The sequence below is a fragment of the Meleagris gallopavo genome, chromosome 9 (genome assembly GCF_905368555.1).
Source record: "Meleagris gallopavo chromosome 9, MGAL_WU_HG_1.1, whole genome shotgun sequence".
Lineage (NCBI taxonomy): Eukaryota > Metazoa > Chordata > Aves > Galliformes > Phasianidae > Meleagris > Meleagris gallopavo.
In genome coordinates, this window is record NC_139412.1 from 15,530,326 (window position 1) to 15,546,990 (window position 16,665).

General features: G+C 35.8%; 1 protein-coding gene across 5 annotated transcripts in view; it reads left to right on the plus strand.

Moving 5' to 3' along the window:
• Positions 1-16,665, plus strand: part of THOC2 (THO complex subunit 2) — a 51,375-nt gene that overhangs the window by 13,281 nt on the left and 21,429 nt on the right. For 3 of the 5 annotated variants that reach the window (XM_085230464.1, XM_085230462.1, XM_085230466.1), the window contains exons 8-18: positions 887-1,053; positions 1,818-1,910; positions 4,282-4,437; positions 7,702-7,874; positions 8,044-8,239; positions 8,752-8,793; positions 11,155-11,196; positions 13,149-13,279; positions 13,370-13,471; positions 15,541-15,625; positions 16,549-16,642. In XM_085230464.1, coding sequence (XP_085086590.1) covers positions 887-1,053; positions 1,818-1,910; positions 4,282-4,437; positions 7,702-7,874; positions 8,044-8,239; positions 8,752-8,793; positions 11,155-11,196; positions 13,149-13,279; positions 13,370-13,471; positions 15,541-15,625; positions 16,549-16,642 — 1,281 coding nt within the window. The remainder of the gene's footprint in view (positions 1-886; positions 1,054-1,817; positions 1,911-4,281; positions 4,438-7,701; positions 7,875-8,043; positions 8,240-8,751; positions 8,794-11,154; positions 11,197-13,148; positions 13,280-13,369; positions 13,472-15,540; positions 15,626-16,548; positions 16,643-16,665) is intronic. The other 2 variants (XM_085230465.1, XM_010715404.4) reach the window with 1 other exon arrangement.

The window sequence follows — 16,665 nt, forward strand, 5'->3', positions numbered from 1 at the left end:
AGAATTTGCCATCTTTCACAAAGTTTTGGTTGAGACTGCCAAATCCCATTAGTAATACTCCTTTTGGAAGAGAGCTAGAGAAGATGGCTTTTTTTTTTTGTCTGCTGGAATTTCTGATATTGCAGATAGACTTCCTATAAGATGTCACTTCCCCTAACATAGTAGGTCCTAATACAGTGGAAATAGCTTTTGGGGAAAGAAAAACTAATTAGATTTCTGCATAGTGGATATGCCTGGATTAAATTTTCTCATGATACAAAGGTAAAAGTAGTTTAAATGTAGACTGTAGTACTTTATTTTGTGGTGTGGCTCCTGGAGTTTTGGTGATATACAGATAAATTTTCAGCATTGGTTTGGGATGATCTATGTCGTTATTCTTGTTCCTGCTCCCTTCAAATATATGAACTGTTCACCCTTATGCTAGCAGTAATACTGAATTGCTGTGACAGTGCAACTAGATGGGTCAGGATCTAGCTGCAATCCATCTATCACTGTTTTGGAATGTAAAATAATGAACTGTGTTCGCATGGCTCATCTGTGCAGCTGCATGAATGTGCCCCAAGACAGGGAAAAGGAAGAAAGAAAGAAGCACAGTGGGATTAGAGGTGTTTGCTTTGTATTTATCAAAGTGGTGCCCTTAAGATGGCATTTCATAGTATTTGTGTAATTTGGATTGAAAGTCCTGTTGACTGTCTTTGCCTAATTCAATCTTAGACCTAAGTTAACACAGTCAGTGTAGTTACAGGTAGTTTAGATTGCTGTATGTAATTCTTTTCTGTTAAAATTCAGGCTGGATTTAACTTGGAAAAACAAATGTGTTTGTGGGTTAATAACAGAATATAAATGAAAAGTAACAATAGTAAACTTCTCTGTTCTTTTCCTGTAGGATGTTTTAACCTTGATCCTAACAGAGTTTTGGATATTATCCTAGAAGTCTATGAGTGCAGGCCTGAGTATGATGATTTCTTTGTACCACTGATAGAGTCTTACATGTACATGTGTGAACCTCAAACTCTATGCCATATCCTTGGATTCAAATTCAAGTTTTATCAGGTAATGTATTTGTATTCTTAATTACTGTTTCTGGTGATTGATTCTATTCAGTGCTGAACTTCAGTCAGTGATAAGACTTGTGCTGTTGTTTTTTTTTTTTTTAAAAAAAACAACATAGAAATTAATCTGTAAAATTCTAGTTTTAAAAGCAACAACTTCATGACTTGAGTGGAATTCTCTGTATTTTAGAGCAGAATGCTGTCATCTGGCTGTCTTAGAAAATCAACAGTCTTGATTGTGACACCTTTCATTTTAACTCACATAGTTATAGAAGCACTGTTCTTTGTAAGACAAACGTTAATAAAAATAAAACTTATCATCCAGAATTCCCTTACAAACATGCTCTTTGGTCCAAATGATATTTGAGAAAGTCACAGAATCAGTGAGTTTGGGAATCTGTGGTCATCTAGTCCAACTGTCAATCCACCACCACCATGCTCACTAAACCACGTCCCTGCTTTTCTTGACAGTGACAATCAGTTCCCAGGGCAGCCTGTTCCAATACCTGACTACTCTTTCAGAGAATATTCAAATATTTTTTTTAATGTGAGGAATTGCATACAAGCACCTTAAGGTGTGCATATAGCTGAATCTTGTCATTTCTAAAAATTTCTGATTGTGTACTGCAGTTAATTCTAGTAATATGGCAATATGCCTTTGGAGTTGAATCACTTAAATAACATGATAGTAAGGAGAACTGTGTTAATGTACCTGTAAGTAATTTCACATCTTTTGTGACTTTTAATTTGCAATCTTGTCTTTAGGATCCAAGTGGTGAGACACCTTCCTCCCTGTACAGAGTTGCTGCTGTCCTGTTGCAACATAATCTCATAGATTTGGAAGATCTTTATGTTCATGTAAGTGATGAGGTCACAGTGCTACTTGGTCAGACACGAAAAGAAAAAAAATAGTTTTTGAAAAAAAGCCAGATGTTTTATTCTGTTCTTAAAGCTTAAGCCTCATGATATGCCTTCTGATACCTGTTTATGGGCACTTACTGTCTTTTAAATTTCTCAATGCTTTCTAATGATGCATATTCACTCAAGCACACACTGAAGTGTGAAAACTGCTTTCTTTGAGTGTACCATCTCTAGATTTATTTACTTCCTACCTGTGTAGGAGATGAGTTAAGCGATAGGAAGTGGGCTTTAAATGTCCTGAGTAATTTCCCCTAAGAGCTAGACCCTTTGAGTGTTGTACTTTTCTAAGTTTGTTTTTTGAAAAAAAAAGTGATAGAATGATCAACTGCTTACCTTTTTATTTTAATACTAGCTTTAAAAAAAAAAACAAAAAACTTAGGTATTCCTGAATAGGGATGTAATTTCACATACAAGAATTCTGAATTGTTAGCCTGCCAGAGCAAAATGAAGTTGCGTCCTCTGATCTAATCTGAGAGATATTCTCAAGGATATTCCATCATCCACCCAGCATACTAATGTGACAGATGGTAAACAGAATGCTACAGTTATCAAAATATTTTTACATTATGCACCAGATTTTAATTTCACAATATCCATGTATTTCAAGACCCTTAAATCTTCCACTGAAATCAAGGAAGTGAGATCTAATTAAAGCTATGGGAATCTTGGAATGTAGTTGTGCTGTTGATTTGTGTAGCAGTTAATGGCATCAGTAGCAATCTGACTGTTCGTTCATGCTTCTTTTTGGCTAAAACTACGTCAGGTGGAGCAGGAGTGGGAGTGGGTATCTCAGATAATCAGTGTGGAGGGAGGAATGCATGATGATAGTTCTAGTTTATGAAGAAATGTTAATAAAGTTACAAGGTGAATGCTTAGGTTGAGAATTAAGAACTTGCCCAGTCTTGGCTCAGACCTGAACAGGTATGCATGTGTTTTGAGGCAGTCTCATAGCTGGAATGCCCCCTCCATTTATTTGCACTGCTTGCCTCTTGTCCTGTTGATTCCTGGTCTCATTTGCAATCTACTTCCATTTCAAAGTTCTCTGACAGGCTGCATGTTTTATCTTTGACTGAACGTTTGACGTGCCATTTTCTCCCTCTTTTTCAGACAGGCTTAATTTCACTTCTTAGGGGAGTTCCCTGAAACTATCTAACACACATGCTGCTTAGAGCATAACACTTACATTGTGCACCTTCTGTACAACAGTTGTTGGCTTGTGCTTCTCGTTAAGAATGTCCTTGTTTCCTCCATCCCTCAGTCCTGTAAGATCTGCTTTTTGCTCGCACACAGACATCATGTGTATAATAGATATTGAATCCAAAAGATGTAACTTACTCTTTGACTTTCCTCACAAGGTATTTCTTTGTGAACTTTAGTAGATTGTTTTAAATGTCTTAATTTTCCTATTGGGATTCTTTCTTCCCCCAAACTTGTAAGAAATGAAAGAATTTTCATACCTTTTTTTTGTTGATGATTCTGTCTTTTACTGTCAGTTTATTAGAAGAGAGAACAGTTAAAAATAAATAAATAAAAAAAATTCCCATGTTTAAAACCAGCAGAAGATTACTTTGCCAGAGGTCCTAACTCCAGTAAGTTACGATTGTTTGTTTGCAGATAAAATTTTGAGCGTGGTTTTTAGGAATGAAATCTGTATGGATTTGAAGTGCGTCCCTCTCAAGAGCAGACCTTCTCTTCTCTCTCACAACTTGAACTTCTAATTCTTGTGTGTGGAATTGTCTTCCTCACTTGATCAAATATGAGATTATGCTCAGGCTTTACTGTAACAAGTTTCTTAATGTAACACCTTTTTAAGGAGCAGATGTTACACCCGCTTAACCCAAATTGAAGGTGGATAGGAAATGCTCTCAAGCATTAAATTATGTTTCTATAAAATGAAGGGCCTTTGAACTCTATGCATGCTGGTTACCTGTTATTTTCTTAGTGGTGAAATACAGTTTTCTCTAAATGATTTCTTTGTATGAGTATTCTCTTTGTTTTAAGGCATTTAATTTGTTTAATGTGATTATCAGTCATGTGCTCAGTTGTCACAATTTCTACTACTGAATGTTGAACTAGTGATGGTAAGGGGTAGAAGGTGAACAGTATATTCTTCGTGTCCTTGATTTCAGAATTTAATAGTATACTTTCTGTTGGGACTATGGTAACAAGGAGAATAATCTTCCAAGAGGTAAGTTTGTGATTAGTGTCAGAGAAAAACACAGCTTCTGCCTAGTGCTCAGTTGGTGAATATCAGGAAGGAATAAGTCACTTATTTCTAAAAATGAATAATGTTTTTCTTTTTCCTTAGCTTCTTCCAGGGGATAATGCCATCATTGAAGAGCACAAGCGAGAGATAGTGGAAGCTAAGCAAATTGTGAGAAAACTCACCATGGTTGTCTTATCCTCTGAGAAGACTGAGGAAAAGGAGAAGGAGAAAGAAAAAGAGGAGGAGAAAACCGAGAAGGTTAGAGTGTGTGTGTGTGTGTGTGTGTGTGTGTGTGTGTGTGTGTGTGTGTGTTTTAGTCTTCAAGAAAACAACTGTAAACTGAGTGTAGTCACTGACTATGAAAATCTTTTTGTATCTGAGAAAATATGGAGATATCCAAGTATGTGTATTTCTTGGAAGGCTCTGTCTGTGTACTGATCCCACTTCTGTTATGCTAAATGTGCAAATACACATTCTTTGGGATTTAGTCTCTAGGTTTAAGGAGGTTCCTTGGCTAACTAATTAACTTCCTCCTTTCTTTTTGTATCAACTCCACTAAGTATATCCTAGCATTCTTATACTTCAGTCTTTTAACAGCTGTGTTTTCTTGGTCTTATGACTGTATAATCCTATTTGATGCCTTAAAAATGCAGACACAGATTGCAATCTTTTTCTCTCAGTCAAAAACAAGTAAAGAATGATTAAGAGTGCTAATATAATTATTTTGCATTGAACAAAAAAGTTTTAGTTGTATATTTTAAGTCAAAACTGTCCTCTTTGCTTTAAGATCTGTATCTTGGTGCAGCTGTGTGCTTTATATTTAAGGTGCTACTACGTCATGTCTTGTTAATGCTGCCCTAAGTCTAACTTGCTTAAGTGTATTCAAGTTGTAGTTTAAAAAAACTTCTCAAGATACTTTTTTTCCCCCCTTCATTTCAGTGTTTTCAGTGCTACTCAGATGTCTTAAATAAAATACACAAAAAAGGTCAATTGATCCCTATTTGCATCATGTAGTTGTACTGGAAAGGAGAGAGAAATCCATGAGTACTGACATCTCCTGCTTTTCTTTATCCTTCTGATTCATGATATCCAACTGTTTTGTCTACTTATTCCTACATGTACAGAATCGAGATAGAACATCTCTGACCTTTCTTTCTCTTTTTCTTGACTAACTTAAAAAACCTAATTTCATTCTCATCCCTTAAGCAGCTGATGCAGTCACTGCTCTCTGCCTCCAAACTGCAGTTGTAATCTGCTGCTTAAACTGATTCCTTTCACTAGCTTTTTATTATACCAAATCATTTTGGTCTATCTCTTCTATGGTTAGTTGAGCTAGGTATTCTCTCAGTATCCTGTGAAACACACATCACAATATTGTGATGGAAGGATAAACTCCTGGGCATAAGGAGTATATGTATCTAAAGTAGTATCAGGTTAAGAGTGTTTTTTATGGCTAAGATTTAAATTTAAGAACTAGGTAATGTTAAGTTCTGCCAGAAGCTTCTGCAGTGTTTTTTCTGAAGGGTTACAATGACAAGTAGCACAGTCTGAGCTTGTGTAGTGGAGAAAATGAAGAGCTGTACTTAAACAACTTCTGTGATTCCTTGCATGCTGCTCTGCAGTGCGTGCTGTTTCTTGATAGCCTTGTTTCTATATTTTTTTCATATGCTCTGAGCTATGCGATTCATAGCAATTCACAGAGGAACTACATGTGAAAGCTGTTGGCATTTTCAATCTGGGTGCTTTTTATCCAGCATGCAGTTTTAGCTTGACAACTTTTGATAAGGCACTGTGAAATACATATGTGAGTAAGGAGAGAAAAATACGTATAACAGTTCCTAACTTAATTTCATTTAAAGCTGGCAGTGCTATTTTTTGTAAAATATATTATTGTGTCATAATTGACTCTTAATAAGAATAGTTCAGTGTTGGCAAATGCATTATCTTCTCTTGCCTTTTGAGATGCAGTTAATGCATAACAAAATGATACTGAAAACAGATGAGTAGGGAGTTTAAAAATAAATAAATAAAATGAATTCCTAACTCATGTTAGCAGTATGACTAGACTTCACAGCAAGTTCAAATTGACTCTCTTCTGTGTTGTGTGCTTTTGCAGTTGAAGGGCATATTTCAGAAGAGCATGCTTAGTTGAGGACATACAGTCAGCAGTATGTACGTGTGAGCAGTGACTGCTTTGGAAATGGCAACCAACAGTGCAGTCTGATCATTAGTATTTAACAACTATGTTTATACTGATTGAATAGTTACAACTTGTAACTGTTTTTAAGCAATTTGATTTTCAAGAAACCCATCATGCTGGAATTGGATTTCAAGCTTTCTACTTAACTACTGAAGAGAAGTTTCCAACAATTTCAGGAAAGGATCAACTTACCCTTTTGTTAGTGTACTCTAGGGTGATTGAAAAAGACAATCCTTGGCATCAGAGAAACTGATATTTCAGAGGCTGATCTTGTTGTGATATGCACGTGTATATATACTTTGAATAAAGAAAACCTGAAATTTCATTATTGTCATTTCACCATGGATATTGAGAGGAGCCATGAATGTTTTCACTCTGAAAATTTCCTCTTATTGATACTAAGCTGACTGCTAATTCCACGATCACCAGGAAAGAGTTGCAAGTGTTTTAAAGTAGTTTTAAAATGAACAAAAAGTCCATGCGAACGATAGAACTGCATAAACATTTAGCTTCCAGGTTTTTTTTGTCATCAGTTTTTCATGTCTGTTTTTACAATTTTAAAGAAAACTATTTTGGGGGGGTCTGGGGGCCTTAATATGCTTAAATGATTTGACTTAAACGTTGGAGTCTTCTGTCTCTATGAAATGTTAGCTTAGGTTTAGAGCGATGGCAAACTTGTAGCGCTTAGCTACATTCCTTTCCTTCACTAAGTCATTTAGTAATAGAGTAACGAGGTAATATATCAATAATGTGCCTATGCAAAGCTGCTTCAAGACACAGTTTTGCTCTTTATTGCAAAGTGGGATATGTGGGAAGTCTTCTGTAGCCTTGCAGCTGGACTTTTCACATTGGCACTTAGTCTAGTAACTTGGGATACAAGCAAATTCAGAGAGAGATCAGTTTAGTTTTTGATCGGATTTTGTAGGAGAAAGTCCATGGAGAAGAAGTTGACAGTAATTAATGCTTTTTTAAATCCAGAACGTGTCATACCAAAAGTTCTTAGATGCTTGTTTGTTCTTAAAATGTCATGTAAGGAAGCAAGCTGCATTAAACTGACGTTTTTGAAAAATGCATGACCAGACACATTTTAATTTCATTTGTAACTTTTTTTTCTGTTGTGAAGTTGTTAGTTTTTGCATGGACTAATTTTATTGTTGTTGTTCAAGTGTCCTTGTTGTGTAAACATCTAGCTGAATTTTGTTTTTCTGTGTTTATATCTTGTATGTGTGTATATGTATGTTCCCGGATTTCTTTTTGCAGGTTACATCTGGCTACTATTTAAAGGACAAATGAGCACACTTTAATTGTTTATTCTCTTGCAGCCTCCAGATAATCAGAAGCTTGGTTTATTGGAAGCTTTATTAAAAATTGGTGATTGGCAGCACGCACAAAGTATTATGGATCAGATGCCTCCATTTTATGCTACTTCACATAAGCCCATTGCGATTGCCCTTTGCCAGCTTGTACACGTGACAATCGAACCTTTGTACCGCAGGTAAAGAGGAAAGTGACTGAAACAGTAGTTTCCATTGAATGGTGCAAAAGTATGTAAAACTTACAAGCATAAATTCACTAATAAGCCTGGCTGTATTGTCCTGTTCTTAATTTTTTTCTGAAAATTTTCACTTCTGCATCATGTGAAATGGTGTGCAACTTATTTTTAGGGTTGGTGTACCAAAAGGGGCTAAAGGGTCACCAATTTCTCCTCTGCCAAACAAGAGAGCACCGAAACAAGCAGACAGCTTTGAAGACTTGAGAAAGGAAGTGTTCAACATGCTATGCTACCTTGGTCCTCATCTCTCCCACGATCCCATTTTATTTGCGAAAGTGGTGCGCCTTGGAAAAGCATTTATGAAAGAGGTTGGTGAGATAAAAGAAAACAGCTTATTGATCCTTCCAGAAGGTGCTCAAGCATTGTTATGTATATATTAAAATAATGAAGAAAAAATTGGAGAATTTTATTTTAATTCTTGATCAATTTTACGATCAATGAACATAAACCAACATTTCTTGACTAGCTTAAACATAGTGGTTTTATATCTAGGAACTTGTAGTAATAACTACAGGTATTGATAATTGAAAGATACCTTAAATGGCACTGAAAATGCAGTTAATTTGGAAATCATAATTTCAAGTGAGTAATTTGTTTTACTTCTCTCAGAGATTATAAGGACTACTTTGTGATTAAGTATCAAAGATTTGTGATAAAGCCCTTGTTTCTTTGTGGATACACACAGTAAAATGGAGGTTGCTTTGTTATAGCTTAGTTCATATTTATAAATATATACATGTGATTTCTTTATAAGTAATAGAAAAATGGAAGCTTAATGTATTTATGAGAAGGATGAGCAACTCTTAGCTATTTGCTTTAGGCTGGAACTACGAAGAAATTCGTCAGTGACAGAATGGTTAAGGTAACATAGGGAAAGTTTTAGTGCATTATTGCCAACAGCATGTTAAACCATTTAATGCTCAGTAGATGTATTTAAAGCTGGAGATGCTATGTAAGCTAACCCATACCGTAGTTTAAAGTTTGACTACTAACATTGCATTGCAACTTTCATGCTCATGCATAGCTTGAAGATGATTTTGCACTTACTGGTGTGTTAGCTTAATAAGCTTTTTAATGGCGAGTTAAACAAAAAGAAGAGGAAGGAATTTTGTAATTAAGTCTAAAAACTTGAGTGGGTATTATTGTGAGAGAAAGATGAGGAAATGAACCTGTCTGTTGATAATTGAATTGGAAGTCCTGTTTCTTTAGGTTTCTCTCCAGTAAAAAAAAAAAAAAAAATGGAGTGTGTATTTATATGCATGTGTGTGTGCATATATAGATGTAGGTTTCCTCAAAACTTCAGTTATCATTTTCAATGTAAGCATGCAGAATTACTACACACACATGTAGTCAATGCATTTTATTTATGCATTTGAATTTCAATTCAACCATGAAGAAAATAACTTGCTATTTCTCTATTAGTTCTGCTCGCAATAATTAAAGAGCTTTCAAGTATGTTAATATCTCTTCTATAGAAGTTCTTCGTGAACTCCATTAGTAGTTACCAGTTTCATCAAGGAGTTTGCGTAGCTAGTGAGAGAGTATGCTTTTTGTTTTTCTTAATGACAGCAAATCCTATCAGCTCTTGATAAAATGTTGTACTTTGATTTGTATGCCAAAAACTTTAAATTTATACTACAGCATAGCACAGTATGCAGTTACTGAATTGCTCACCAGTTGGAGCAATTCAATTTGGGTGTTTCCTGTTCTGTAATTGACCACAAGATGTATTTCTAGATAATGCATTTGTTTGGGTGAAAACAAGTATAACAAAGCCCAGCAAATTTCCTCATGAAACCCAAACTTCTTTTTATTACTACTTCTGCTGTTGTAAAGTTAAAGTTGCTGATCCTGGATTGCAGAGCAGTCTTCCTTTTTCAGGGTTTTGACAGAGGCCAGAATGCCTTGTATCAGCAAAATAATTTCACAAGCAGCACATGTGTACTGCTGAGAATATATTAATCCACTCTGCATTGCTTTAAAAGCCGTTGGAGATACAGGGGGAAAAAAAAAAAACCTCTTTCCAGTAGGATCTAATCTGATTTTTGAATTCTTAGGGGTGATTTAATGTGTGATTTAATGGTATTTCATGGTAGCTAATATTGAAATTAACAGGAAAACAATTTTAGTGATGAATTTAACAAGATAAAAATGTTTCAAAGAAGATAAAAGGCCAAGTGTAATTTGATTAGAGAGTGAATATTTTGTTTTTGTATGATAACAATCATAGAATGGCCTGGGTTGAAAGAGACCACAATGATCATCTAGTTTCAACTGCCTGCTATGTACAGGGTCACCAACCAACGATCAGGCTGCCCAGAGCCACATCCAGCCTGGCCTTGAATGCCTCCAGGGATGGGGCATCCACAGCCTTCTTGGGCAACCTGGTCCAGTGCGTCAAAACCTTCTGTGTGGAAAAACCTACTCCTCCTATCCAACCTAAACCTCCCTGTCTTAGTTTAAGACCATTCCCCTTGTCCTGTCACCATCCACCCTCACAAACAGCTGTTCCCCCGCCTGTTTATTCACTCCCTTCAAATACTGGAAGGCCACAGTGAGGTCTCCCTGGAGTCTTCCCTTCTCCAAGCTAAACAAGCCCCGTTCCCTCGACCTTTCCTCATAGGAGAGGATAGAACAGTAGTGAGTTCTGTATTCATAGGTGGCGAATTAATGTTAGATTCATGAAGTAAAAGTAATATAAGCCTGAATGGTATTTTCTAAAATGTCAACGGGTTTCATTTTTCCCTGTTGTGTTTTTTCCAAAAGAACTGTTTTAAAATACAACAGTCCATAGTACAGCTTTTTTTTTAAACTTTATCAGGGGGTTGCAAATGCTGCACGCACAAATATAATGAAGCCAAGGTATTTATGCATGAAGATTACTTGTGTCCTCTACACAATTCAGAAATGATGAGCGTGGATATTAAGACTTGGTTGCAGGAGGAAGGTGCCATATCTAAATAGATGAAAGCACTGCAGTATGTGGAACTGAGAGCATACACTGCAGCAGATGGTGCTAATAAAAGTTGGAGAGGATTTGTGTAGCTGTGTAGATGCCCTTCCACCCACTAGGCCTGCAACTATTTCAATGCTAGCAGATCTGTAAAATTAAACATTTGCTAGGCATGTGACCCTCTGCGTGTATGCTTGTGCTGAGAAAGCCTTGTTCTGAAACTGTTAAACATTAGTTATTCTAAAATTAACTTCATTGTCTTTGTTATAGTTTCAGTCTGATGGAAGCAAGCAAGAAGATAAGGAGAAAATGGTGAGTGAGTTTCTTAGAGACTTTCAATCAAGAAATGAACATATGAATCAACTCTGCTAGAAATACTGTGTATTTCTTGGCAGAGTTCTGAATGTTCTTGTAATTTCATCCCTCCCACATGCAGATTTTTATTACGTATTTTACATCAGTGAAATAGCAATCTATTTTTATTCAAGGAGGTAAATTTACATTGTCAATTTTAATCTTATTTTTTGAGGAGCGAGCTTTTTTTAGAGGAAGGAGTTAAGAGAGTTTGAGGCTAATAGCTGTGCAGCCTTTCTTTCTCTGTACCATTCAATTATTTACCAAAATATACATCATAGTCTTGTCCTGTTGGGTGAGTTTGAACACGTCACAGTTTTGCATTACTGTGATATTGATGTTTCCCACCTCCCCTGGATTCCTCAAATTTAATTTTGTTCTTCTAGCATAGTGCTTTTTACTACTCAGTGACTCTGAATCAGGTGGAACACCTCTGTTACGTAAATAGATTCTCATGATGGCATCTTAATTTATTGGGGAAAAGCATAGAAATCAGGAGAAATTAGATGTAGGGAAGGTACTCAAAATACAAAGGGTAACTTCTTCATTGAGCAATTCAAGATTGGCCTCAGTGAAATCTGGGTATCCAGTGGAGATCAAGCTTGCTTAATAAAAAGTCTGTTCATTCTTTTAAATGAAGCAAATTTTCTGTATCAAGTTAGTGTAGTTTTCAGCAAGTTGTTACTACTTTTTCTTGTTATGATTTATTGACTACTGTAGTTATAGTGGAGGGAAATAAAGTTTCTGAAATGTTACTAAAAGCACTAATAATTAAAGTAGGATAATTGAGTTCAGTCTTATTAGTCACTGGAGATTTTGAGTAACTTGACCAGTGTCACCCACAGTTGCTATGAGCTCACAGCCTAGAGGTCACTGCCCTTCTGTAGATATGGGTCATCTCACTCCTTCTGACATTGCAGAATGCTTCTGTGGGTTAGAAAGACAACCGTGTGGTTCAGGGAGTTGGTGGTAGGCTGAGTCTGTCCAAGTCTTGTAGGAAGTTGTCCTAAGGGTAAAGTGACACTGCCAAATAGTGTGTAAACTGGTTGGTTTTCCCTGACTGGAAGGGAACTGCTGCTTGGAGGAGAACAGAGTTCATAGCTGGGAAGCGGTTGAGACTCTTGGGACTGTTGTTTCCATGACTGAGTCATTTCTCACAAAGAAATCTCATTTGGAGACACAAGTAGCTGTTTGTATGTGGAAGTGTGAATTATGTAGTGACAAAGATAATTTTTTAGTGTTTGCATACTGTGGTGTAGGATGTGGTGCTCTTGTGAAAACGTTCACTTAGTGCTAAGAAAATGACTATAAGGGATTAAGCTGAGAGTAATTAAGTGTTTTTGATTATTATTTATTTCCCCTGTGGCTACTCTAGTATACTCAGTAGGAAACAAATTTTTTTTTTTTTAATAGTAAGTTGATACTGAGAACAAGAAAACTGGTACTCTGTGTCTTGAGAACATGTATAATGCTTTCAGATTTAAATCCATAATTTTGAATGTAGGAGTAATGATAAAGGAATACCTTAATACATTGAAGGTAGTTGCCAAAATAAATCCGTTTTCTGCTATTGCACTTCATGGAAGTCTGTAGTGTATCTTTTTATGAATTATTTTAAAATATCAATGTAATGCACTGAAAATAACTCCATTGTTCATTTACATCATATAAGCAAATATTGACAACTATATGGTTCATGAGTTAGCTAATAGAAGATTTGATAGGATACTTAAGTTCTTTTAGTATTTTTTGGTCTGTTTCTTTTTTTGTTGTTGTTGTTTAAGAAGTCATAATCTTGTGGCCAACTTGAATTGCACATCTTAATAAAATAACAAAATAACAATCTTAATAAAATAACAAAATGTTGTTTATATATCTGGTAGTTACCTTGAGCTTTGTCTTTATTACAGGAGATACTGTTCAGCTGCGTGTTGAGCATTACCGATCAGGTTCTGCTTCCTTCTCTTTCTCTGATGGACTGCAATGCGTGCATGTCTGAAGAGTTATGGGGAATGTTCAAAACATTTCCATACCAGTACCGGTGAGTAGAACAGCTTGTTTCTGTTCTTTGGAAGTGGTCTATGTTAAGCTATCAATATAAAAACTAATTTTCCTTTGATCATCTTTCAAGGTACCGTCTTTATGGACAGTGGAAGAATGAAACATACAATAGCCATCCTCTCCTAGTGAAAGTTAAAGCTCAAACCATAGACCGAGCCAAGTATATCATGAAGTAAGTTGTCTGATTCCATAAATTATCAGCAGTAACACAGTGTACTGCATTTCACCAAATGGAGGAAAAAAGAAAACCCCTTGACAAATATATTCCTTTTCTAATGACTCAGTAATTTCATCAATGATTCTTGCTTGTGGAATATTTGATGTATAGTGATTAAAAACTGTCAAATTAATAATAATACAGAGTAGTTGGCCACAAATAAGAGTGCTTAGTTTGAAAAAACTGACCCACTAAGTGGTTTAAAATTTTCATGAATGTGCTGCTGTTGATGAATTGCTTTGCTTATGGGAGCGCTACAAATTCTCTCTGGGTGTGGACACTCTTTAGTCCCAACAGGGTGAAAAGTCTTGTCATTTTCTGTAGCTTTCACAGGAGGGGCACAAGTTGAATTGAGTGGTTTGTTCTCATCTTCAAGCAGACACAGAACAATTTTATCTTAAAAATATAGCATCTCTGTGATATCGTTATCAGGGATTTGGTTTCTCCTCGTTATGTAGTTCGGGCCAAAAGCAAATGCTGTGTTCTATTTGTTTTAATGCACTTAATTAGAATGTTTCTATGTGGCAAGACAGAAATATCCTAAGAGGCTTTGAACTGCAGATGTGAAATCTAGAAAGGATTATGATCCTTTTCTTCTGGCTTGGAGCGTAGCTGGAGTAGATGATAAAAGTTTGTGTCTCTTCTGCTGCAGTAGGTTTCTGTTGTGCAGGTGAAGCACCATGCTGACAGTTACTAATGATATGAGAAGCCTGTAAATCAAAGATACAGTTGTTTGTGACTGTACTGGCCATTTCGCTGTGTTATTGGCCAACTTGTTTAAAGGTGTTACCTGATTCAAGTCCTGTTCCACTTCCAGGTAGAGAATTGAGACTGGGAACTGTCATTATTTGGAATTTTGATGTACAATTTAAAAGAGAACAGCATTGTTTGATTTATTTTATAAATCTTTGTTACGTAAAGTCCAGATTCATTTCCAGTGATCATCTTCATACTGGAGATGCTCATGGGAACTGGAAACGCAGTTGGTCTACTAGGGTTCTACTGAGACTGTTTGATAATTGGCAAAATTTCTTCACAAATACTTTGATACAATTAAGTTATACTTTCAGGTTGTTATGCTTTGAGCTTAAATATTCAAGAAACATGCTATTGGATTTTAAATACAATATATCACTGAATTAGTCACTGTTAACTAAGTTTCACAGTATGAAGGACAGTAAGAAAGGACGTTGTTTACCAGTATGCATTATTTAAGCAGGAGCCCTGGTGATGCAACTTGAAAATAATGGTGCTTTCTTATGTGCTAATAGTTGTAACAGTGGAACACTCCTGCTTCCAATTTTTTTCTTGCTTAAATAGCCTTCATTTTTGTCTGGATGATGGGTGGTGGTGTTTTCTTGAGGTTTTTTAATTTGTGGACACTTTACTTTTGTTTACGCTTTTGAATTTGGTATAAGCAATTTAATCATTCTGGAACATACTGAAAGAAATACTTGCAGCATGGTTCTACAGAAGATTCTTCTTCCATAGAAATTTTTGGCAAACTACTAGTGGTTGTGGTGGTGGTGTATTGTTGCAATTGCTGAAGCAGAAACTGTGCGTTAACATCTTTGTGTTATGAAATGGAAACAAGCTAAGACTGAGGTGCCACCATTCTGCTTTAATGTTCTGCTTTAATATTCCATATCTTATTTTCATCAACCTCGTGTTTAATGTTAAGGATCTTCATTGGGGGATGCTGTGAAAGTGCAACACAACAAAATTAGCATTGGAGGGCTCTTCTGTCTGTCATACAGGTTCTGTGACAGCTTCCAAATGCAAAGTGCTCAGAGTTGAAACTCAAATACAGTCCATAGTAATATGAGGTTAATGGGTTGTTTTTTACCCTCTGTATGTCATAGGATTATAGACTTCAGATTCCTAGAGAAACAATATTTCTATACTTCAGTTTCCTAAACATGTGCTCTAGTGAGGATTTAATCTGTGCAACTAACCAAGTTCTTCATTGGAGCTGACCTATTCTACTGTTCTTTTAACTTTTGTAATAAAACATTTTTTTACAGGCGTCTGACTAAGGAAAATGTGAAACCATCTGGAAGACAGATTGGGAAACTCAGCCATGCCAATCCAACCATTTTATTTGATTATGTATGTAATTACATGTAATTAAATACTGTTGTATCCTAACTATAGATACTGAAGTAGGGAAAGAGACCTATGGTATAAGAGTGAAGTTCAGAATTTTCCAGAAGTTTTAAAATTTGCATCACAAAATTAAAAGTCTGGTAACTTGCTGTAGTACAGAAACAAAAATCTGAGATACTGAATGTGACGAGCTATTGAATAACTTGAAACTGAAATGAAAATTGCATCTCCTTCTGAATGAGTGTTTAATTTGAGAGTGGTGAGATGGGAGTGAGGTGTGAAGATGCCCTGATGGGGTCATGCAGGAATGATCTACCTGTTAGTGTTCAGATAGAATCATAGAATCACCAAGGTTGGAAAAGACCTAAAAGATCATCCAGTCCAACCGTTCACCTATTACAATAGCTCCCACTAAACCATGTCCCTCAACACAACATCCAGATGCTACTTGAAGAAATTAATACGTAAGCATATGTGTATAAATCATGTAGGAGAGGAAACACTGTGGAACTTAAGGCAATTCAATTGTATTCTTTTTCTGAACTGATAGTCATTGTAGGGAAGTAGCAATGGAGACTTACTGGTAAGGTTTAGAATTCTTGAAAGGTCTTAAGAACAGTGAAATATTTTGGTGATTTTTGGTTTTAGTTATTTTAAAGTGATAATTGTCAAATTTTAAAGAAAATACAAGTGTAGAATTATTTTTAGAACTTGGAGATGTGTTTCACTGATTTGTCAAAGGTACAAAGTAAATCAGTCAGGTTACTTGTACTTTGGAAGTGCTTTAGGTCCTTCTAAAACTGTTTTCAAGGAGTGCTCTGTGTAGGTTTTAAAGACAAATGTAGTTTAACAGTCTAGATTTGTTACATGAAATATGAGAGATACTGTTCTTTTTCCAGCTTAACGTGTCTTTTTGTTACTTTCAGATTTTATCACAAATACAAAAATATGATAACTTAATAACCCCAGTTGTTGATTCACTGAAATACCTCACTTCACTGAATTACGACGTCTTGGCATGTATCCTTTTATGTAAATAATAC